General features: G+C 41.5%; 1 protein-coding gene across 4 annotated transcripts in view; it reads right to left on the reverse strand.

Annotated features, from left to right (window-relative positions):
• The window catches only part of Hydin (HYDIN, axonemal central pair apparatus protein), a 380912-nt gene that overhangs the window by 134845 nt on the left and 228580 nt on the right, over positions 1–17487 (reverse strand). For all 4 annotated transcript variants that reach the window (XM_013503972.1, XM_013503969.1, XM_013503970.1 and 1 more), the window contains exons 24-28: positions 8424–8573; positions 7696–7774; positions 5285–5392; positions 4847–5056; positions 2611–2748 (exon numbers count right to left, since the gene is read on the reverse strand). In XM_013503972.1, coding sequence (XP_013359426.1) covers positions 2611–2748; positions 4847–5056; positions 5285–5392; positions 7696–7774; positions 8424–8573 — 685 coding nt within the window. The remainder of the gene's footprint in view (positions 1–2610; positions 2749–4846; positions 5057–5284; positions 5393–7695; positions 7775–8423; positions 8574–17487) is intronic.

Genomic DNA, 17487 nt, shown 5'->3' on the forward strand with positions numbered 1-17487 from the left:
GGTGAAACCACTGTGGAAATCACTTTGGAGATTCTTCACAAAACTAGGATTAGAAGTCCCACTTAACCCAACTATTCACCTTCTGGGTATTTTCCCAGAAGAATTAAAAACATCATACCACAGTGATATAGGTGCACCCACGTTTATAGCAGCACAATTTGTCATAGGTAAATCTTGGAAACAACCCAGATGCCCATCCACTGAGGAATGGATAAAAAAGATGTGATATTTTTATACAATGGAGAATTAGCTATAAAAAAGATAAACTCGAGGCTTTTATAGGTAAATGGTGCAGCTAGAGACAATACTCATAAGTGAAATAAAGGAAGGAACACCAGGGATGAGGAAAAGAAGAAAAAGAAAGAAAGAAGACTATATATATATATATATGTATACACATACATACATACATACATACATATATATACAGACATATGGATAGCTGGGATAATTTTTCTGCTGATGTTTGGTGGTTTATTGAAAGGAACAGTTAATGCTTAAAATTTTTTATATTTTGACCAATTTTTCATGCTTATATCTGGTAATCTAAGCAATTGATTTGAAGACAACAATATGCAATAGAACAACCATTGGTGAATTCATACAACTCTGTATCATCTCAATGTTTTTTTTAATAATTACTTTTTTATTCTTTTCAGTGGTTTGAACAATTTTCCATTCTTACATCTGGTAATCTGAGCAACTTAGTTGAAGATGACAATATGTAATATAACAACCACTGTTAATTCCTATCATTTTGTTTTGAAACCCTGAATCATTTTTAATGTTCTTGCTTTGTTTTGTTTATGTCTCTGATGTTGGCATTTTGCTATTCTTTTTTTTTTTTTTACTACTCTCTTTAAAATAAAAAAATAAAAGAATTCAACTGTGTGTATTTTCTGAATGATGAACTTGAAATAGATGATGAGCAAATGATGTAAGGCAAAAAGAAAGCATGAATAACAATATCAAGACACAGTAGAATTTAATGCAAAAAGCATTAAGAAGGAACACGAAGGCAATTTAAAATAGGTAAAACCTACCTTCTACTTCATTGTTATAAACTGCATCAACATGGAAACAAAAAATGTGTAAAGCAAAAATTTTCACATATTTATAGAAAATAGGTGGAAAATGCACAAAACTTTTTATATACCACACTTAGTGTTAGAAAAGGTAAACAGAAAAAGATACAGAAGATTTAGATGTTACAATTATTCAGTTTTTAAAAAATTTTTTATTTGTTTTGGTTTTTTTCCAGTACCGGGAATCTATCTCATGATCCTGTGCTTGCCAGGCCTGTGCTGCTGAGCTAAATCCCCAGCCCCCAATTATTCAGTTTAATATAATTTTTCATGATAATCTGGATTCTGCAGACTAGGAAATGTTGTTTTTGGGCATTCATGAGCTTAAAAAAATCATTTTAGGCCACTAGTATACACAAACTCACGAAATAGGAATTGAGAGGGCCACATTTTCTGATCATGATGCAAAACCCCCTTAATATTAATATTAATAAAAGCTTAAATAACAAAAACCAAAACCTTAATCATTTAGAAATAATAAAAGTATACTCTATAATTATACTTTGAAAATAAAACTAACTCTAGACAATTTAGGAAATAGTGAAACTTATGATAGATATTCACACATATTTAAAACTAATGTCTACTTTTATCCATCATTTTCCTAACATTTAGGGGGTGAGGTATAATCAAGCAAATAGTCTTACATCTTTCAATATTAATTAAGAAAAAGTAAAAGTAGGCATTCATCTTAGGAAGGTAGAGAAACAGAATATAAGAGTAAATTCAAAAGAATAACTGAGACAAATTGGAAAGAGAAGAAGAAAAAGAGGCAGACCTAACAGATATTAAGATGTATTTTAAAGCCACAGCAGTTAAAATAGTACAGGGTTAATGTAGGGACAGGCAGATCAAAGAGTACTAGAGAGACTAGCAATAACCTAAATATATGTGATAATTTAAGGGAAGAACAGATTTTATCATCAAAGATGATAGCATTCATTATCTTTGGATTATGATATTATGAACAATATCTACTTATTCTTCATTTGTTTTAATGTTTTCCAGTTTCCCTATAACAATTATGTACTATTTTCATGATGAGAAAATTTCATCAAAAGTTCCTTAACACTGGTACATCAACATAATAAAAACAAGGAACCAGGTGTACATTTGCTTTTAAAACACACTGTAGTCTACTGGGGTTTTCACATCTGCTAGTAAAAAATGCTCTTATTTGGTGTAGTTAGTGGAGAGGAAGCCTTGGGGAATTACAAGGGAAGTGTGAGGATATCAGTGGAAATAAATGCAATTTTTTATTATCATGCAAAAAAAATCCATAGGTTGCATCTCCCTGATTTACTGATGTCTCCCCAGTGCCTAGGAACTGGCTAATGTAGGACTTAATTAATCCTTGTTTAATAAATAAGTAGTCTAAATTTATTTAATTTTCTTACTTCTGGGGTCTTTAGTTTTAATAATAATTTAAAAAAAGTTACCCCATAGTTCTGCCAGTGAATAGTACTCACCTACCTCTGGGGCGTGGCCTACCCTTTTGAATCGGCCTCTCCCACTGTCCACTCACCGACAGAGGCACAATCCGTGGCACCCCAGGGAGAAGGCTGTCTGGGGAAGACTGGTGGCCAGTCAGAACCTTGAACTCGAAGCCAACTTTTCCAGTGTTCTTCAGTGTGATCTCACGCTCTGTGACATGGTCAAACAGCTTAAGGAGAGAAGAAGGACGGGTGACCCTTCTGCCATCCACTGTCACCCTGATGAGGAGAGATCAACACACATGCCTCACAGACATAGCCTCTGCTCTTTGTGAGACACGCACGGGTCAATCCATATTTTAGCATCACAAAAAGGCACCTCCTGGGTCAAAAGAACCACTGACCTCTGGACACATTGCTCTTGCCTTGGTGCTTGTAATCACTGGTTTACTTACAAATGGCCTTGGGGGTGAATCCCTAACTCTCCTACCTCGTATTCTTCACCACAGGAACCTGTATTAGAGAATCCTAAGGTAAGCTTTCAATGCTGCGAAGATTTGCCTTCTGGATTCTATTCTATAAGAAAAACATAAGATCTGAGTTCAGAATGCTCTGGAATGAATTTTTCCATTTATGTGGAGACCATGGGTGAGATAGGCTAGTTATGTCCTTTTGTTGAGCTTTTGCTAACATAATTCAGCAGCTAATACACTAGGCCTAGTAACAGTAACTGAGACCACTTTAGAAGTCCTTAGGACAAGCTAGGGCAAGGACTAGCTGCTTCAAAGAATATACTCAAAGATGAACCTAACCCATTTAGCCTGAGAACCCCATAAAGAAGAAAAGAGAATCTACGTGATTAGCACAGTGGAGATAGTTTCAATTGGCATTAGGTGAATCAGACTTTAGGCACAATGTTTAACCTAAAAACACATAATTCAATAATTATACAGGTACTAACTATTAATGGAGGTTGAATCCTCATTAAATTTGGTAGGACATGTGGTCTCTGAGTATGTAACACAAACTCTAATTGGAGAGAGAAGTTATGCAGACAGAACTATCTAAAATTCTCCCAAGACAAAAATTAGAAAACACATTCTGTTATTTCTCATTGCCAGGGAGATAGAAAATAAGACAAGGTAACTGTGGCAAGGAGCTGAGCTGGGTCTCATAGAATGTAGAGCTTTGGGTTCAGCAGAGGAGAGGATGGCAGGGATAACATAAGAGCAAGTATGAGGTAGGAAGGACAAGGGTGAATTAAAGTCAGTAGGTCAACTGGCTTGGCCACGATCAAATGAATGGGCCATAATGGGGAATTATTGGTAATTAAGTTTCATGTAAGAGGCACCAGTTAATAGAGGGGCTCAGGATATCCTCATCCAGGTGGAAGAATCTGGCCCTGAGCTACTGTGTGACAAAGAAAGGAACTCATGGTGATTGAAGGCTTACACGGCACAGCATTGAGCAGACATTTATGTAGCCACAACCTCCTGGTGGAGGAACAAGTATTCTACTTATTCCCATCTTCTAGACGAAGGATACCCAGGCTTGGAGAGGTTATGTGGTAACACAGTCAGGGTAATGCAGTAGGGAGTGAAACAGGATGTAAAATCATGCTCTTTTCTCAGTACTACAGTGCTTTCCCAAATACTTCTGGGATTAATTGGTCATGGACTCATGGGATGAAAGATGCAAGGCAGCACTGGGACAACTGATCTGGCACGATGTTTGGTGGGTTAGAGGAAGAAGCTGTGAATGGGTTGCGACCCTTGCTTGCAGGGGGTCTGAAGGAGCTTGTTAGAAATTCAGATTCTCAGGCTACCCAGACCAATAGAGTCAGAATCTGCATGTGAACAGATGGATTCCTACACAAACAGCATGGGAGGAACTGCCGCAGTGAATCAGGCATGGCTTGATGAGGCCCTGCAGTGTGGACATAGTGGCCAGATAACACTGACTCAGAGCAGGACCTGGTAGATGAAGTAGCAAGCACTGGACGTTAAAAGGATGTGGGGTATGGGGCACAGTGCAGGGCAAAAGGCTGGTAGACTCTGCACTGAAGGCATGAGGAAATGGCTGTGTTAATAAGAACCAGGGAGGCTGGAGCAGGCTTCTGGACGGGCACCTGAGCATCCAGCATGTTGAGTTCTCAGAGCTGGTGAGGAGGATCATCAGGGTCAGGAACACAGATTAGGGATCCAGGGTAAGGATGAGGGTGAGACTGAGCTGATCAGGGTTCAGGAGAGATTTAGGGACAAGGTTTATCATTCATTTCATGTTTAAAGCAAAACCAGAAAATGTCCTCCCATTGGTTTGCAGCAGTACCTGTAGCCCATAGTTAATATCCTTGGTGTCAAAGGAATAGCTGACCATGGAAGCCTGTCCCTTCAGTGTAATTTCATAGGTGGGCCCGCCTTCCACTTCGCACAAAGCTTTGGCCTGTGCAGAGATGTCACAGTGTCCATAGAAGGTGAAGGATATTTGATGGCTGCTATGTGGCCGCAGGGTTCCATAGAGGGGCAAAATGTCAAACACCTGCAGAGAGAGTTATCCTACATGAGAACAGCTGCCAGTATGATGCGGCTGCAAAGGGTAAGTTAAAGTCCTGTTGATTGACAGGCGTATTCCTAGCTCAGCACCCTGGCATCCTGAACACATATGGTGAGAATGGTGCTAACAGCGCTCTGAAGTTTCTATGTGGGGCAGATGCTCAGTTAGAAAAGTCACACAAGAAGATCTCAGGACTCAGGGAGTATTACTTACTTCTTCAATCCCCATGGAAACCAACTCCTCTTGAAAGATCCATAGGGGTTCCTCATACTCCAGCTGGCTCTGGCTGCTTTCTGTTCGAGAGGGACTAGTTTTTCTATCCTAGAAGTTAAAGATACAAGGAAAAGCTAGCAAGCATTTAAAATGGATCATTGAGATGCACCTTCCCCATACAAAAAGGAGGTATGTTGCCTGTGATCATGAAATTGTACATGTTTTCCTAGTGAGATAATAGGACAATGCCCCAAATGTACCTACTATAAGGATGTTTATAATAGCAGTGTTATTTATGATAGTGTTGATAGCTGTGTTATTTATAATAGCAAAGTCCTGGAAGCAAACTAACTGCCCCAGCAATAGGTGTTCACTTTAAATAAAGTGGTAGGTGCACCCATAGAAGATCACACAGTGTGTACTTATGGGCAGTGACTAATGCACAGTCACACAATTGAGTAAGAAAGCAATTCCATTCATATGAAGTTACACGGGCCTCCTGGGTCTGAAGGTGTGAGTGGGCATAAATTCATTCTGAGATTTGCATACACAAACAGATATCTGGGAAGTTATTGTTTCAATAGTACTTTTCTGTAAATGATGGATTTTGAGGATTTTTGTTTTACATTTTCTGTATTATTGAATTTTCTATGGCAAGCATCTTTGAAAACAGAAACAAAGGAACACTAAAAAACCAAGAATTTTATATACTTATATGCTTATTCTAAAAAGTATTCTAAAAGGATTCTAAAACATTGAAAAATATTTGAAAATTGAAAAAAAGCTCCAAAGAAACAAAAATCAATCAACAGGTTGTACTATAAATATGTGTGTGTATCTATACTGTGCATATATGCATCTACATCTTGTATTCTGATTTTTCAGTTGACATTATGAGTGTCACCCTCTCATGTGACTGAATATTCTGCACAAGTGTCACTTAAAATATTAAAAAATAGTTGATACATATACATGTTATAAATTTAAAATATTCAAAAAAGACTCTCAGCCCTCCTCCCCAATTCTTCAGCCCCTGCCTCCCAGATAACCACCATGCCCCTATGTACCACCTGATATGTTCTATTTAGTTATTTTCTTTGTTTGACCAGTACTTTTGGAGGGCTAGCTGTGGACCACTATTTAGTTATTTTCTTTGTTTGACCAGTACTTTTGGAGGGCTAGCTGTGGACCAGTTCTAGGTACTAGGGATATAATAGTGAACAAAACAGAATAAAATTCTTGCTCTCATGAAGCTTGCATTCTAGAGACATTGTATGCATAAGCAAATACATCTATGTACTTATTTGAGACATAAAATACATATACTTGGCCTGACTGCCAAGTATCCCAGTTCCACAGCTTGATGGATATATCTCCTCATCGATAAAATGGGAAAAGATAATAGTACCCACTTCATAAAGTTGTGGGAGAAATGAAAGAGTTAATGTACAAAATGCTTAGCATAGGGCAAAGCATATACGTGCTCAGCAAGTGTTAGCTGTTTTTATATACTTGGTAGTACATTATGCATCCAGTTTTGCACCTAGCATTTTAACTAAATATATCACAGATTGCCCAAATCAGTATATAGAAAACTTTCTCATTTTTTAAAAAGGATTTCATTGTATTGCAGTATTACAATATGCAGTTTATTCAATTAGCCTCCTATTAAGAGTTTTTTCTACCTTTTTGTCTTTCATAAATAAAGCTATAGTGCACAAGGATAGTCACATGTCTTTATGCAAAGATAAAAGCCTATCTGGAAAATACTTTTCTAGAAGAGGAAGTATGCGTTTTAGATTTTGATATGCTCGCCAAGCTGTATGTCATAGAGGTTATGCCAATTCACCTTCTTCCTTACAGAATGTGAAAATGCCTGCTCATGCCTGTGCATTGCCACAGTTGATATGAACACTACTTAAAAATATTGTATGTCATCATGGACACACAGTCATTTATTTTTCATTATTTTTCAATATTTTGCTAGTGCTAATGTGTAACAAACATCTTTGTAAATCTTTGTGTGATGCCGTTCTTAGAGCATCATTCTAGAAGGAAGATTTAAGGCTATGCATTGTAAAATTCTCTTGATCATCTCATTTTTATCAGGGAAGTACTAAGAAAACTATCTCTCTCTTAGTAGCCTCTATCTAGGGGGTGGGAAGCAGACAAGGTGGTCCAGGTTGGGAGATCAGTAACTGGCTTTTCTATTAAGGAGAAGATCTGGGTCCTGGGCTCATATTAGGCATCAACTCTGGGAAGGTTTAGTTGGGATATGATCTGAATAAAGCTATGCAGCCTCTTTTCCAGCTCAACCTCAGCCCTGCGCTTGCCTCTCCACTCCTGAATCTGCTCTTGTTTTGGGAGAGATCCTGTCCTTGTCAACCCTCCCCCAGGGCAAAGAACCGTACATCTGAGATCAAGGTGGATGCTCTGATTTTTTTCAGTTCTTTTTCTTCAGGCCAACCATCTTCACCCATCAGGGAAATCCTGAGGAATTTAATGAAACAGAGAGTCACTCAAGTGGCAGCCATGGCTGCACAGGCTCAGTTACACCTCCCACACCCCGAGAGGAAGGGAAGGTCTCATTCAAGGAACATCTTTCTGAAGGGGTCAGCTGGCAGTGCTAGGTTGCCCTCTGCCCCAAATGTGAAGTTGAAGCCATTAAAGAGGCCAATTTTCTGTAGAGTCCACCCGTTCTTTGCTGGAGGATCAAGGCTATGTCCAATTTATAAAAAAGTCTTAGGAAGCTCCACCAGTTCTTCAGATGACTTGGATGAGTCCTCAGTGCTCCATGTTAAATTTCATAATTTACTGGAGCATTTTATTATGAGAATTTAATGTTTGGTGGATTATCATACCCAGTCCTGCTTGTTCCTATGGGCTTGATCCCAGCTGTAGACTTTGACCCCATGCAAAGGACTGTGTGAAGGGCTCCATCCCCCAGGATTCAGAATTCTATATTCTCCTGAAGACACAGAGGGGATAATCCAGGGCCTACATGTATAACACACTCACAAACTGTTAACCATTCACTGGTTGAATGAATACATGAGGATAGGCATTGAGGATGTAAATCAGATTAGAGAAAAAAGTGCTATTAAAGAAAAATCCATGCTGCTTTCTCATTTTCACTTACTTAATGGAATTACTTAAATATGTATCAGCAGACTTGAATGTAGCTGGGACTGATGGCAAGCTGGTAGGCGGTGAGGTTGCTGGGAGAGACTCTGTCTGGGATGCGGGGGGAGTGGAGAGCTTCTTTGGCCATGTCACAAACCTACAAAGCCTTGAGGGGCGAAAGGGAGACATGAGTGCACATTAGCTTTTGTAAATTGGTGCCCAGTGGCATAGAAAGTCAAATTCTAAATCTTAGACCAGGCAGAATTAGAAGACCACCCTGTAACCTCCCTTGGACTCGTTTTCCTCATGTCTTTGCTAAGGTTTTGTTTGTTCCTGAAGTTTTCTGACCATCTGCTCCTTCTGGGTCTGATATCTCTCCTCTGAGCAGCTACAGGTTTCTGGGCTCCTCTGCTTATACTCATCTTTCCCATGCCTGCTAGACTGTGAGAGCAAAGAGGAACTCAATCAAATAGGGCATCTGAAACAGATAACTAGAAAGCAGGGCCACGACTAGGGTGAAGCATGTAAGGGACACCTTGCCAGGGTCCTGGAAGTGAGGGCTCAGGCTTTTTGCATGATGCTGCCTCCCATAATGTGTCATCGGTGCCTCGCTTGCCTCACCCTAGTCCTGGTCCCACTGCCAAGCTTTGCTGCCACTCACGTTCTCTGAGTAGGGGACCCCTGTGGCTGCACCAGCTGGTGCTGAAGTCTATCTGTCCAGGTTTCACTGACTACAACAGCCTTTAGATATCACAAAGGCCAAGGTGGTTGTGTTGCCCCTATCCTGCATGTCACCCTCATTTTTTTTTTTTTTTTTTTTTTTTTTTGGTTTTTCTCTGGTACCGGGAACCGAACTCACAACCTTGCGCATGCCAGGCAGGCGCTTTTTGCCACTGAGCTAAATTCCCAGCCCCCACCCTCATTTTTTTGACTCTTCTCTTCCTCGTCCCTCTTCATCTCAAACCTCTGATATCAGTTTCAACCCAACTTCACTTGTGTATTCATTCTGGCCTCATATACATATTTAACTCTGGCTCAGCACAAATATCATGTACTATATGAAGCTCCCACCACTATCCAGCTTCCCTTTGCAGGAAATTCTTTCTCCCTCTGAAGAGTCACAGAATTTCATCTGGACTTCTTTTAAGATACTGTCAATCTTCCACAACATCCTGGAATTTCATTTCCTAAACTTCAGGTGTTCTACTACCACCTCCATGATTTTTGCCATGTTAAATACTACCTAATAAAGCAGTTTTATTGAGGAATAATTTTCATACAAAATGCACTCATAACCATACAGTATGAGGACGTTTTAAACACACATGTGTACCACTATATTAATAGACAGAATGTTTACATCATCCTAAAAAGTGTCATGTGCTTTACGTTGTCATAGATTTGCTACAGTTTCATAAAATGGGATATGCTCATACGTGTCTGACTTCCTTTGTTCAGCATAATGTTTTTGAGATTTATAACGCATGGAGAAGCAGTCTAGTCCTTTTTCTTAACTGACTAGCATTTTATAGCATGGATACTTATCCATCTGGTTGATAGACACCTAGACCATTTCCAACTTTTGGATACTATTGATAAAGTTGCTATGAGTATTTGTGTGCAAGTCTTTGTGTGTTCATCTGTTTTCATTCTTTGCTATAGTTTGGATCTGGAATGTCCCTTGAAGGGCCCTGTGTTAAATATTTGGGCTCCGGGTTGGTACCACGGGGAGGTGGGTGGTAGAACTCGGGAGGCGGGGCCCACTGGGAGGTCTTTAGATTATTGAGGAATGCTCTCAAAGGGGATAGAGAGTGGAACTCTCTGGCCCCATCCTTTTCCTCTCTTTGCCGTCTGAGATGGGATTGTGGTGCAGAATAGCCATATTACCCTGCATGCTGTTCAATTGTTCTCATTTCCAAACAGGATTAGATTCACTTATCTTCAGAAAAGACTGCATAACAAACAAGGAAGATCAATACTGTTCCAGTTCCAGAGCTGCCCATATTAGAATTGCTGGAGAAGCCAGGAAAGGGACAACCTCTCTGGCTAGGACAGAATCTTGTGAATGTCAAACACTTGCTGATCAGCAGCACTGGCTTGGGATCAGCAGTTTTCCTCTTCATGTTTTATTTTGAACTTTTGGGTAAGGATCAATACATTCTTTTGGCTGCAAATTATGTAAAAAAATCCACCATGCTTATTTCCTGTTCTCCCTTCACTAGAAGCAGGATTGTGCCAAAATAAAGCCCCAAAGAACAAGCGTGTGTTTCAGTTAATATTCTGTAGTGGAGTTTACATGTTTGCAGATGGAAAAGTGTATGTGAGACAACCACTGAAGCCTACCACTCAGCCTGGGTCTTGGGGGACAAAAGGTGGCTGGGTGGGCAGCCTTGCAGTAGACATAATGATTTCTAGTTCACTGATTCATTAGACTTGCTTTCTTGGAGTGCCCACTGCAGAAGGTGAATAGAGCCCTTGACTGTATAAAAAGGGCTGAGATGTGCTTTGTTTACCTGGATAAAGAGGGCCTGCATATGCTATTTTTCAAATTAATGACTGCAACAGAAATGTTGGCGCACTGTCTAGGAGTGCACTTGTTACCTGGGTACTGTGGATGTTGGCCACACTCTTCTTTAGACCACTGCCTTCCTGATGGGAGCTGCCTTACCAGCCCTCAACTGCCCAGGAGATCAAATCTTCCCTCCCATGGGCTCAGCTTATAGGGAAAGGCCCGATTGACTGATGGCAGTGCTGCTGGAAGGGTCCAGCCTCCTTTGCTCCAGATGGAACAAACTGTGATGCACTCCACTGTCCAGATCCCTTGGAATCAGGCAGAGGTTAGACTTCATCTGAAATCACATCTCCCCCTGTTTCCCCCTGCCCTCTGTAGCTTCTCTTGGCTTTCATAATTTCTCCTGAAAGCCCTCCCTCAAAAAATGAGCCTAAGAGCTCTATCTCAGGCTCTGAATTGTATGGTTCCAAAGATGAGAGACCGTTGCCTGAAGGAACTCAGAGGCCAGTGGTCAGGTCAGTCAGACACAAGGAGTGCATATGATTGAGGGGACAGCTGCTCTGACAGAGATGTACAAAGTAGGTTGAAGCAAGGTGGTTGGCTGGTGGGGCCTGAGTTTGAGCTTCGACTTCCCCACTTACACCACTATATGACCTGGGTACTCTGTCAGTGATAGATCCTCCTCATCTGCTTGTTGTGACACTTAGTTCATGTAAAAAACTTGGTTCAGTGTCTGGATCATGTCCAGTGTCCAGTACGTTGGAACTGTTCTGGTGCTGGGCTTGGTGGGCATTGGAGTCAGGTCTGGAACTGAAACAAGGCCCAGAATAACTCTTCCTGGATGCACGAGGAAGTTCAGGAAGGAGGATAGAGTCTAACTGTATTTAAAATGAAGAACAGCGCTTTCAGGGGAAGAGTGGAAAAGACATACAAACTCAGGGAAATGTACCTGTAAAGGAAAAAGGACAGAGAGCTTGGTCTCCCTAGGGACGGCTGAGAAGCTTGTTGAAGGAACACAGGGCATGTGGGTGCTAAATGGGAGGAGATGATGATGCTGGCGATGGTGAAGAACCTAAAAGCTGTGAGTTGGGGCCCGTGGAGGCGGGTGAGTCAGGAAGGGGAATTGCAGTGTCGAGGACAGAGGAGGTGCTGTTTCTCCTGCTGCCACTTCAGCTTCACTGCTCTTGCAGCCTCCCTCCTGGGCGATGGACAGAGGTGGCTGTCAAGCACAAAGAGCAAATATAGGGGAGCACAAGTGGTGAAGGGGTTCTGACTGTGGTGCCCCCCCTGTTACCGCCTTTTTATTTCTGTCTTTTCTTTCTAGCAAACCACTCAGCCCTGCTCATGGACAAGATGTGGGGATAGTGGCAGGAGAAGCATCCTGGGATGTGCCGTGTCAGGTAGGATCCTTGGCCCAGAGCCTCATCCTGCCATCCCACTGTCTCAGGTCCCACCATCTCTAGAACTTGCCATTTTTCTCCACATTTTCCTTCACCTCTTTGACCAAGGAGCTCCTGTCTTTGTTTGGATTTCTAACAGTCTTCTATGTGGTTTTCCTGATTTGTACTTTTATAGAAATGATACAGAAATAGAAAACACCCTACTGGGGCTTGTTTTCCACTGTTTATAGCACACTTTGAGTTTCGGTTTGTTCTAGGGTTATCTCGTAATCCAGGCTCCGTTCTGCAGCTCAAGTGAAATTTCTGATTATTTCACTCCTCCATTTAAAACTTTTCAGTGTCCCTCATTTTCCTGAGAACAGAATCCAACCTGCTTGGTGAAGTTTACAAGGTCTGTTATAGTCAGGCCTTCCACTCTTTCCCCACTGTCCCTGAGCCTTTCTTTTCTCAGTTCTTGCTTCTTGTCAGCTTGGATCTAGACGAAACTTCTTGAAACCACAAGAACTTTGTTTCTCATCTACAGTCCTTGGAATACACCTTCCCTCTGTCTAAAATACTCTCTCCATCTTTTTTGTCCAGTTACCATCTACTTGAACTTTAAGCCTTAGCTTTAGCTGTTACTTTCAATGAGACATTTTTCCCTGACCCCATGACCAATGTTAGGGCCATCTCCATACTTCCATAGATCTCATGTTGTGATTCACTCATCAGGGGGCAGGAGCTATGCATGTCCCCCTCACTACTGTCCCCAGTACTTCTTATGGTACCAGGCTTCAAAGCCATGCTCAATGTTTGTCAAATGAATAATTCTAGTCAAAACTCCTGTAGTTAACATCCCATATTAAAAATGTTATAAAGATCTTATTTTGTCCACATGTTATACCACATAATATAAAGATGGCTCCAGTAACCCCTCAATTCCTGTAACCATGACCCTTTGCACTGCAACTTTGCCTTTTCTCCCATCAACAGGTAGAGTCTATTTTCTTCAGACTGTCACTCTGGGCTTGGCTTGACTTCTTTGGCCAATGAAGCATCAGAAAATGTGATGCAAGCATCAACTTTTTAATCTGGTGCCAGTAGGTGGTTTTGTACTTTCTTCTTCTTCCTCTCTGCTCCTCTCATTTTGTAAACCAACCCTCCATTCCTTCCTTCTGCGTCCACAGATTACAACAAACCTGCTCCAGTTAGGCAGGCCCTGATTCCTGTTTATAAATGGAGCAGATTATAAGCACTGCTTTAAGTTGTACTGCACATGAGCAAATTCCTGAGCTCGCTGGGAACAAACACAAAGTCTTCACCATGTTTCCTTAGTTGTTGTCTGGCCTTGTGGTCTTACACTTGCTGACCTTCCCACACTGGGGAGCAAATGACATGTGGAAACAGAGAGGGCTGGTAATGCCTTCCCCTTCCATTCTAGTTCTGTTGTATGAGACGGGGAAGCCACCCGCAGACATCAGCCCACTATGGAAAGCAGCCTGCCCTGCTCTCTAACCTCCTTGTGTTCCAACTTGTGCTAAGGTGAAGTTGATGAGAGATAATGGAGTAGCTGAAAGTCAAATAACCAGAACCTACGGGGTACTGAAGATACTCAGAAGGAGTTGCAATCGGATTTTCTAGAACAGTGGTTCTTGCTGCTGTTTGTCCATTGGGATCACCTGTGGAATCTTATAAAAGATGAATGCCTTAGGTCCACCCGCAGAGATTCTGATCTACACGGCATCAGTCTGCTTCAAAATTCCTGACATGATTCTAATGTGGCTGAAGACTGAGAGGGTTGCTGACTGGGAGATGGAGGTGAAGGTCACAAAGAAAATGGTGGTAGAGCAAGCGTGCCAGGTAGAAGCCCAAGGGAAGAAGTGCAGCCAGCTACATGTATAGCTCATTCTCTGCCAGGTGCTGGGCACTTGACAAGCGCTGCCTGCTTTATCTTCACACAATAGGATACTATCATTATCGTCAGTCTTCAGATGACAAACCTGAGGACAGCAAGTAGTAGCTGAGCTAAGTCACACTGATGTCAAAGCTCATGCTCTTAACCATTTTGCTACAGAATCTACCTGACCAACAAGTGAGGGCGTTCCTGGGTTACTTCATGTCTTGTCACGCCCATGACAGCAACTCTGAAGCAAGTCTTTTTATGCAAATGTGACCGGAACCCACAACACAAGGAACATAGCAATATATTGTCCAGAACTTTTCTTTGGAAGAAGAAGACCCCATCCTGATTATTGTCTGGGGAAAACCCAAAATTAACCAAACAAACAGAAACAAAACAAAATAAAACAACAACAACAAAAAAACAAGACACGATGGACCTTGACCTTGAAGTGATTTCCCAGGAAGGGTTTTGCTGCGAGGCAAGAGCTGGAGGATTTTGATTAGAATCTGCCTTGAAGTTCTCTGGAGGGATTTCTGTGTGAAATGGCCACTTCTATAAAGCTCCAGAAGGTGTCCCCACTGCCACATGATCTTAGAAAGGCCACCAAACAGGTAAGCAGTGAAATCTCCCCTATAATCTGATCAGCTTCAAAGTTCTTGAGAAATACTTTCATAAGAGGATGGTTTTTAAAGTCAGTTTCTTGACTGGCCTCCCATAGATGGAGCTTGCTTTGAGGGAATTTTAATTAATACCAGTGCATAGATAAATCAAACTAACTCTTTATGAATCATATCACTCAGTGAACCAAGTAGACACAATGCTGACCCAGTGCAGATCTATAATTTTCACTGATTTCTTTAGAAGTCAGCTTAGCTCGCACTGAATCTCTGAAAGGCAGATGCCCTCCACTGATATTAGAGACAGTGGGAAAGTGCCTTAAAAAGAATGAATCGATAATAAGGTGACTAGATTTCTTCTATAGTAACATAAAAGCAGGACACAAAGTTTTATAACACTCAAAACTGAAGCGAGAAACATCACCATTAATTTATCTGTAGCCCAGCAGAGGTGATATCTCAGGAAACTGGTCTCAACTGAATTGCACACAGAAGCAGACCATACGAGGCCCGACACACAGATGAGCTCTAAGTTCAACATAAAGAAGCTGATGGCCTGCCAGGTCTCCGCCTGCTTGCCTTGAGTCACCGGCAGGCTTGAAGACAAAAGCAGGGTACTTCTTTCTGGAAGCTTGGATGTGAGAGATGATTTATAGCTCTCTCAGCTTCTGAGGTCAGTCTGATCCCCTAGTCAGATAAATTGGCTGAGCTGTCATAGCAGGGCTGGAGCTTCTTGGTGGCTTGGCTACAGGGAAGTCTGGAGGACCATGAGAGGGCTCTGGGGCCATCAGGGAAGCGGGTATAAGGCAGTCTATGTTTTCTGTCACAGGGGACTTCAATGTACTAACAATTACACATTTATAAGAGAGTGGTGAGACATGGACATTCATTGTATTATTATTCTTAGACTGCACAGACATTTTACATATACCTTTGCACGTATCATGTAATGTCACACACAAACCAGAGTGGAATCGAGGAGCACCTGGAGTAAGAGAGCGCCTTTCCTGGCTAATGGGATCAGTACCGACCTTGGGGAGAGGCAGGTTCAGTTAAGTGAGGGTCCTCAAAGGCAGTCTCAATTGGGTTGGGGGCTGAGCAGGGGTGATAAGTGTGTTCCATTTCTTCACTGTTGCCCGTTACAAAGTTGGTGAGTCACAGGCTTTCTAAGACATGGTGTTGGGAGACCAAAGGAGGGCACAGGATCAGGAAGGCTCAGGAAGGTTGGAAGATGAGGGACCCATCCCAGTGGTCTGAATAAGAAAAACAAGACACCGTGGGCCTTGCCCTCAGAAGTGATTTCCCGGAAAGGTTTTTGCTATGGTGTGAGTAGTGGAGGACCGTGCCCAGAATCTACACTGGAGCTCCCTAGAGGGACATGGTGCTGAGAAAGGAACAGGCAGCTCTACACTATCAGGATGAGAGCAGATTATTGATAGAGAGGAACAGGCCAGAGATTTGAAAAGAAGCAGAAGCTACTTTCTGTATATTTGAAAACATTCATGAATTTTACAAAATGTGGAGGGCTTTTCCTTTTCAGTCAGAGGGAAGGAAATAACCTGAAGAAAACTGGGCCTGAAGAGAAGCCATCCCTGGCCGGCTACAGCCATGAGAGGCCAGAGGGCAGAAAGCCACCCGGCCCAGTGTTGGGAGGGTCCTGCAGCGACGCTGCGGGTAGGATGAGGGCAGGGTGGAGGGAGCTGGGAGGAAGGGTCGATCTAGGAAGCACTGCTGAGGAGAACCTGAGGTACAAAGACGGTGCAGAGAAGGGAGAGGCAGGCCTGAAGAAAGATGACACCAAACCAGACAGGCCAGGGGGACGGGAAGGGCCTTGGCAATATTCCCAGTCAACTTTACTGGTTATTTTCCAGAGTGACTGTATCTGTTTAAACTAACATCTCCAGCAGCAGTCGGTACAGTCATATTTAATTTTATCCAATCTGGTGAGTGTATAATAGTGTCTTGTTGCTGTTTTAATTTCCATTTTCAAGATTACTAATGAGGTGAAGCCTCTTTTTCTTCTTTATTGGTCACTCATATTTCTTTTTTCTGTGAAATAGCTGCTCATCGTGTTCTTTCATTTTAAAATCCAATTATGTCTTTTCCTGCAAAGTGATTATTCATATTTTGTGTACACTAATCATGTGGACATACTTAATATGCTAAAAATTTCTCTCAGTTTGCCACTTGTCTTTTCAATGTTTTTCTGGTATCTTTTGATGAATAAAAGCTCTCAAGTTTAATGCAGAAGTTATGAATAATTTCATTATGGTATTGTGCTTTGTGTGTCTTGTTTAAGAAAGTCTTCCTTACTTAGAGATCCTTAAGACATCATCCCATATTTTCTTCTTTCTTGAAAAATTTTGACTTTCACATTTATATCTTTTGCCCATGTGGAATTAATTTCTAAGATAGGTGTAGAGATCTATTTTTGATTTTTTTCTATACAGATAACATATTATCCCTGAGTTATTTATGGGCTAGATCATCCTTCCTTTTCACTCAGCAACTTCAATTTCATCATGTTTCCTTACATGTATGAGTCTGTTTTTCCGTGCTGTTCCTTCATTCTGCTTGCCTCTCTGCATAAATGCACTTTAACATTATTCATTTTTACATTTTGGAGTGGCCTTGCTTCTCTCCTTCATTTCTTTCCTCTTTCATATAAA

Source organism: Chinchilla lanigera, unplaced genomic scaffold, assembly GCF_000276665.1.
Source record: "Chinchilla lanigera isolate Chin_1 unplaced genomic scaffold, ChiLan1.0 scaffold00083, whole genome shotgun sequence".
NCBI lineage: Eukaryota > Metazoa > Chordata > Mammalia > Rodentia > Chinchillidae > Chinchilla > Chinchilla lanigera.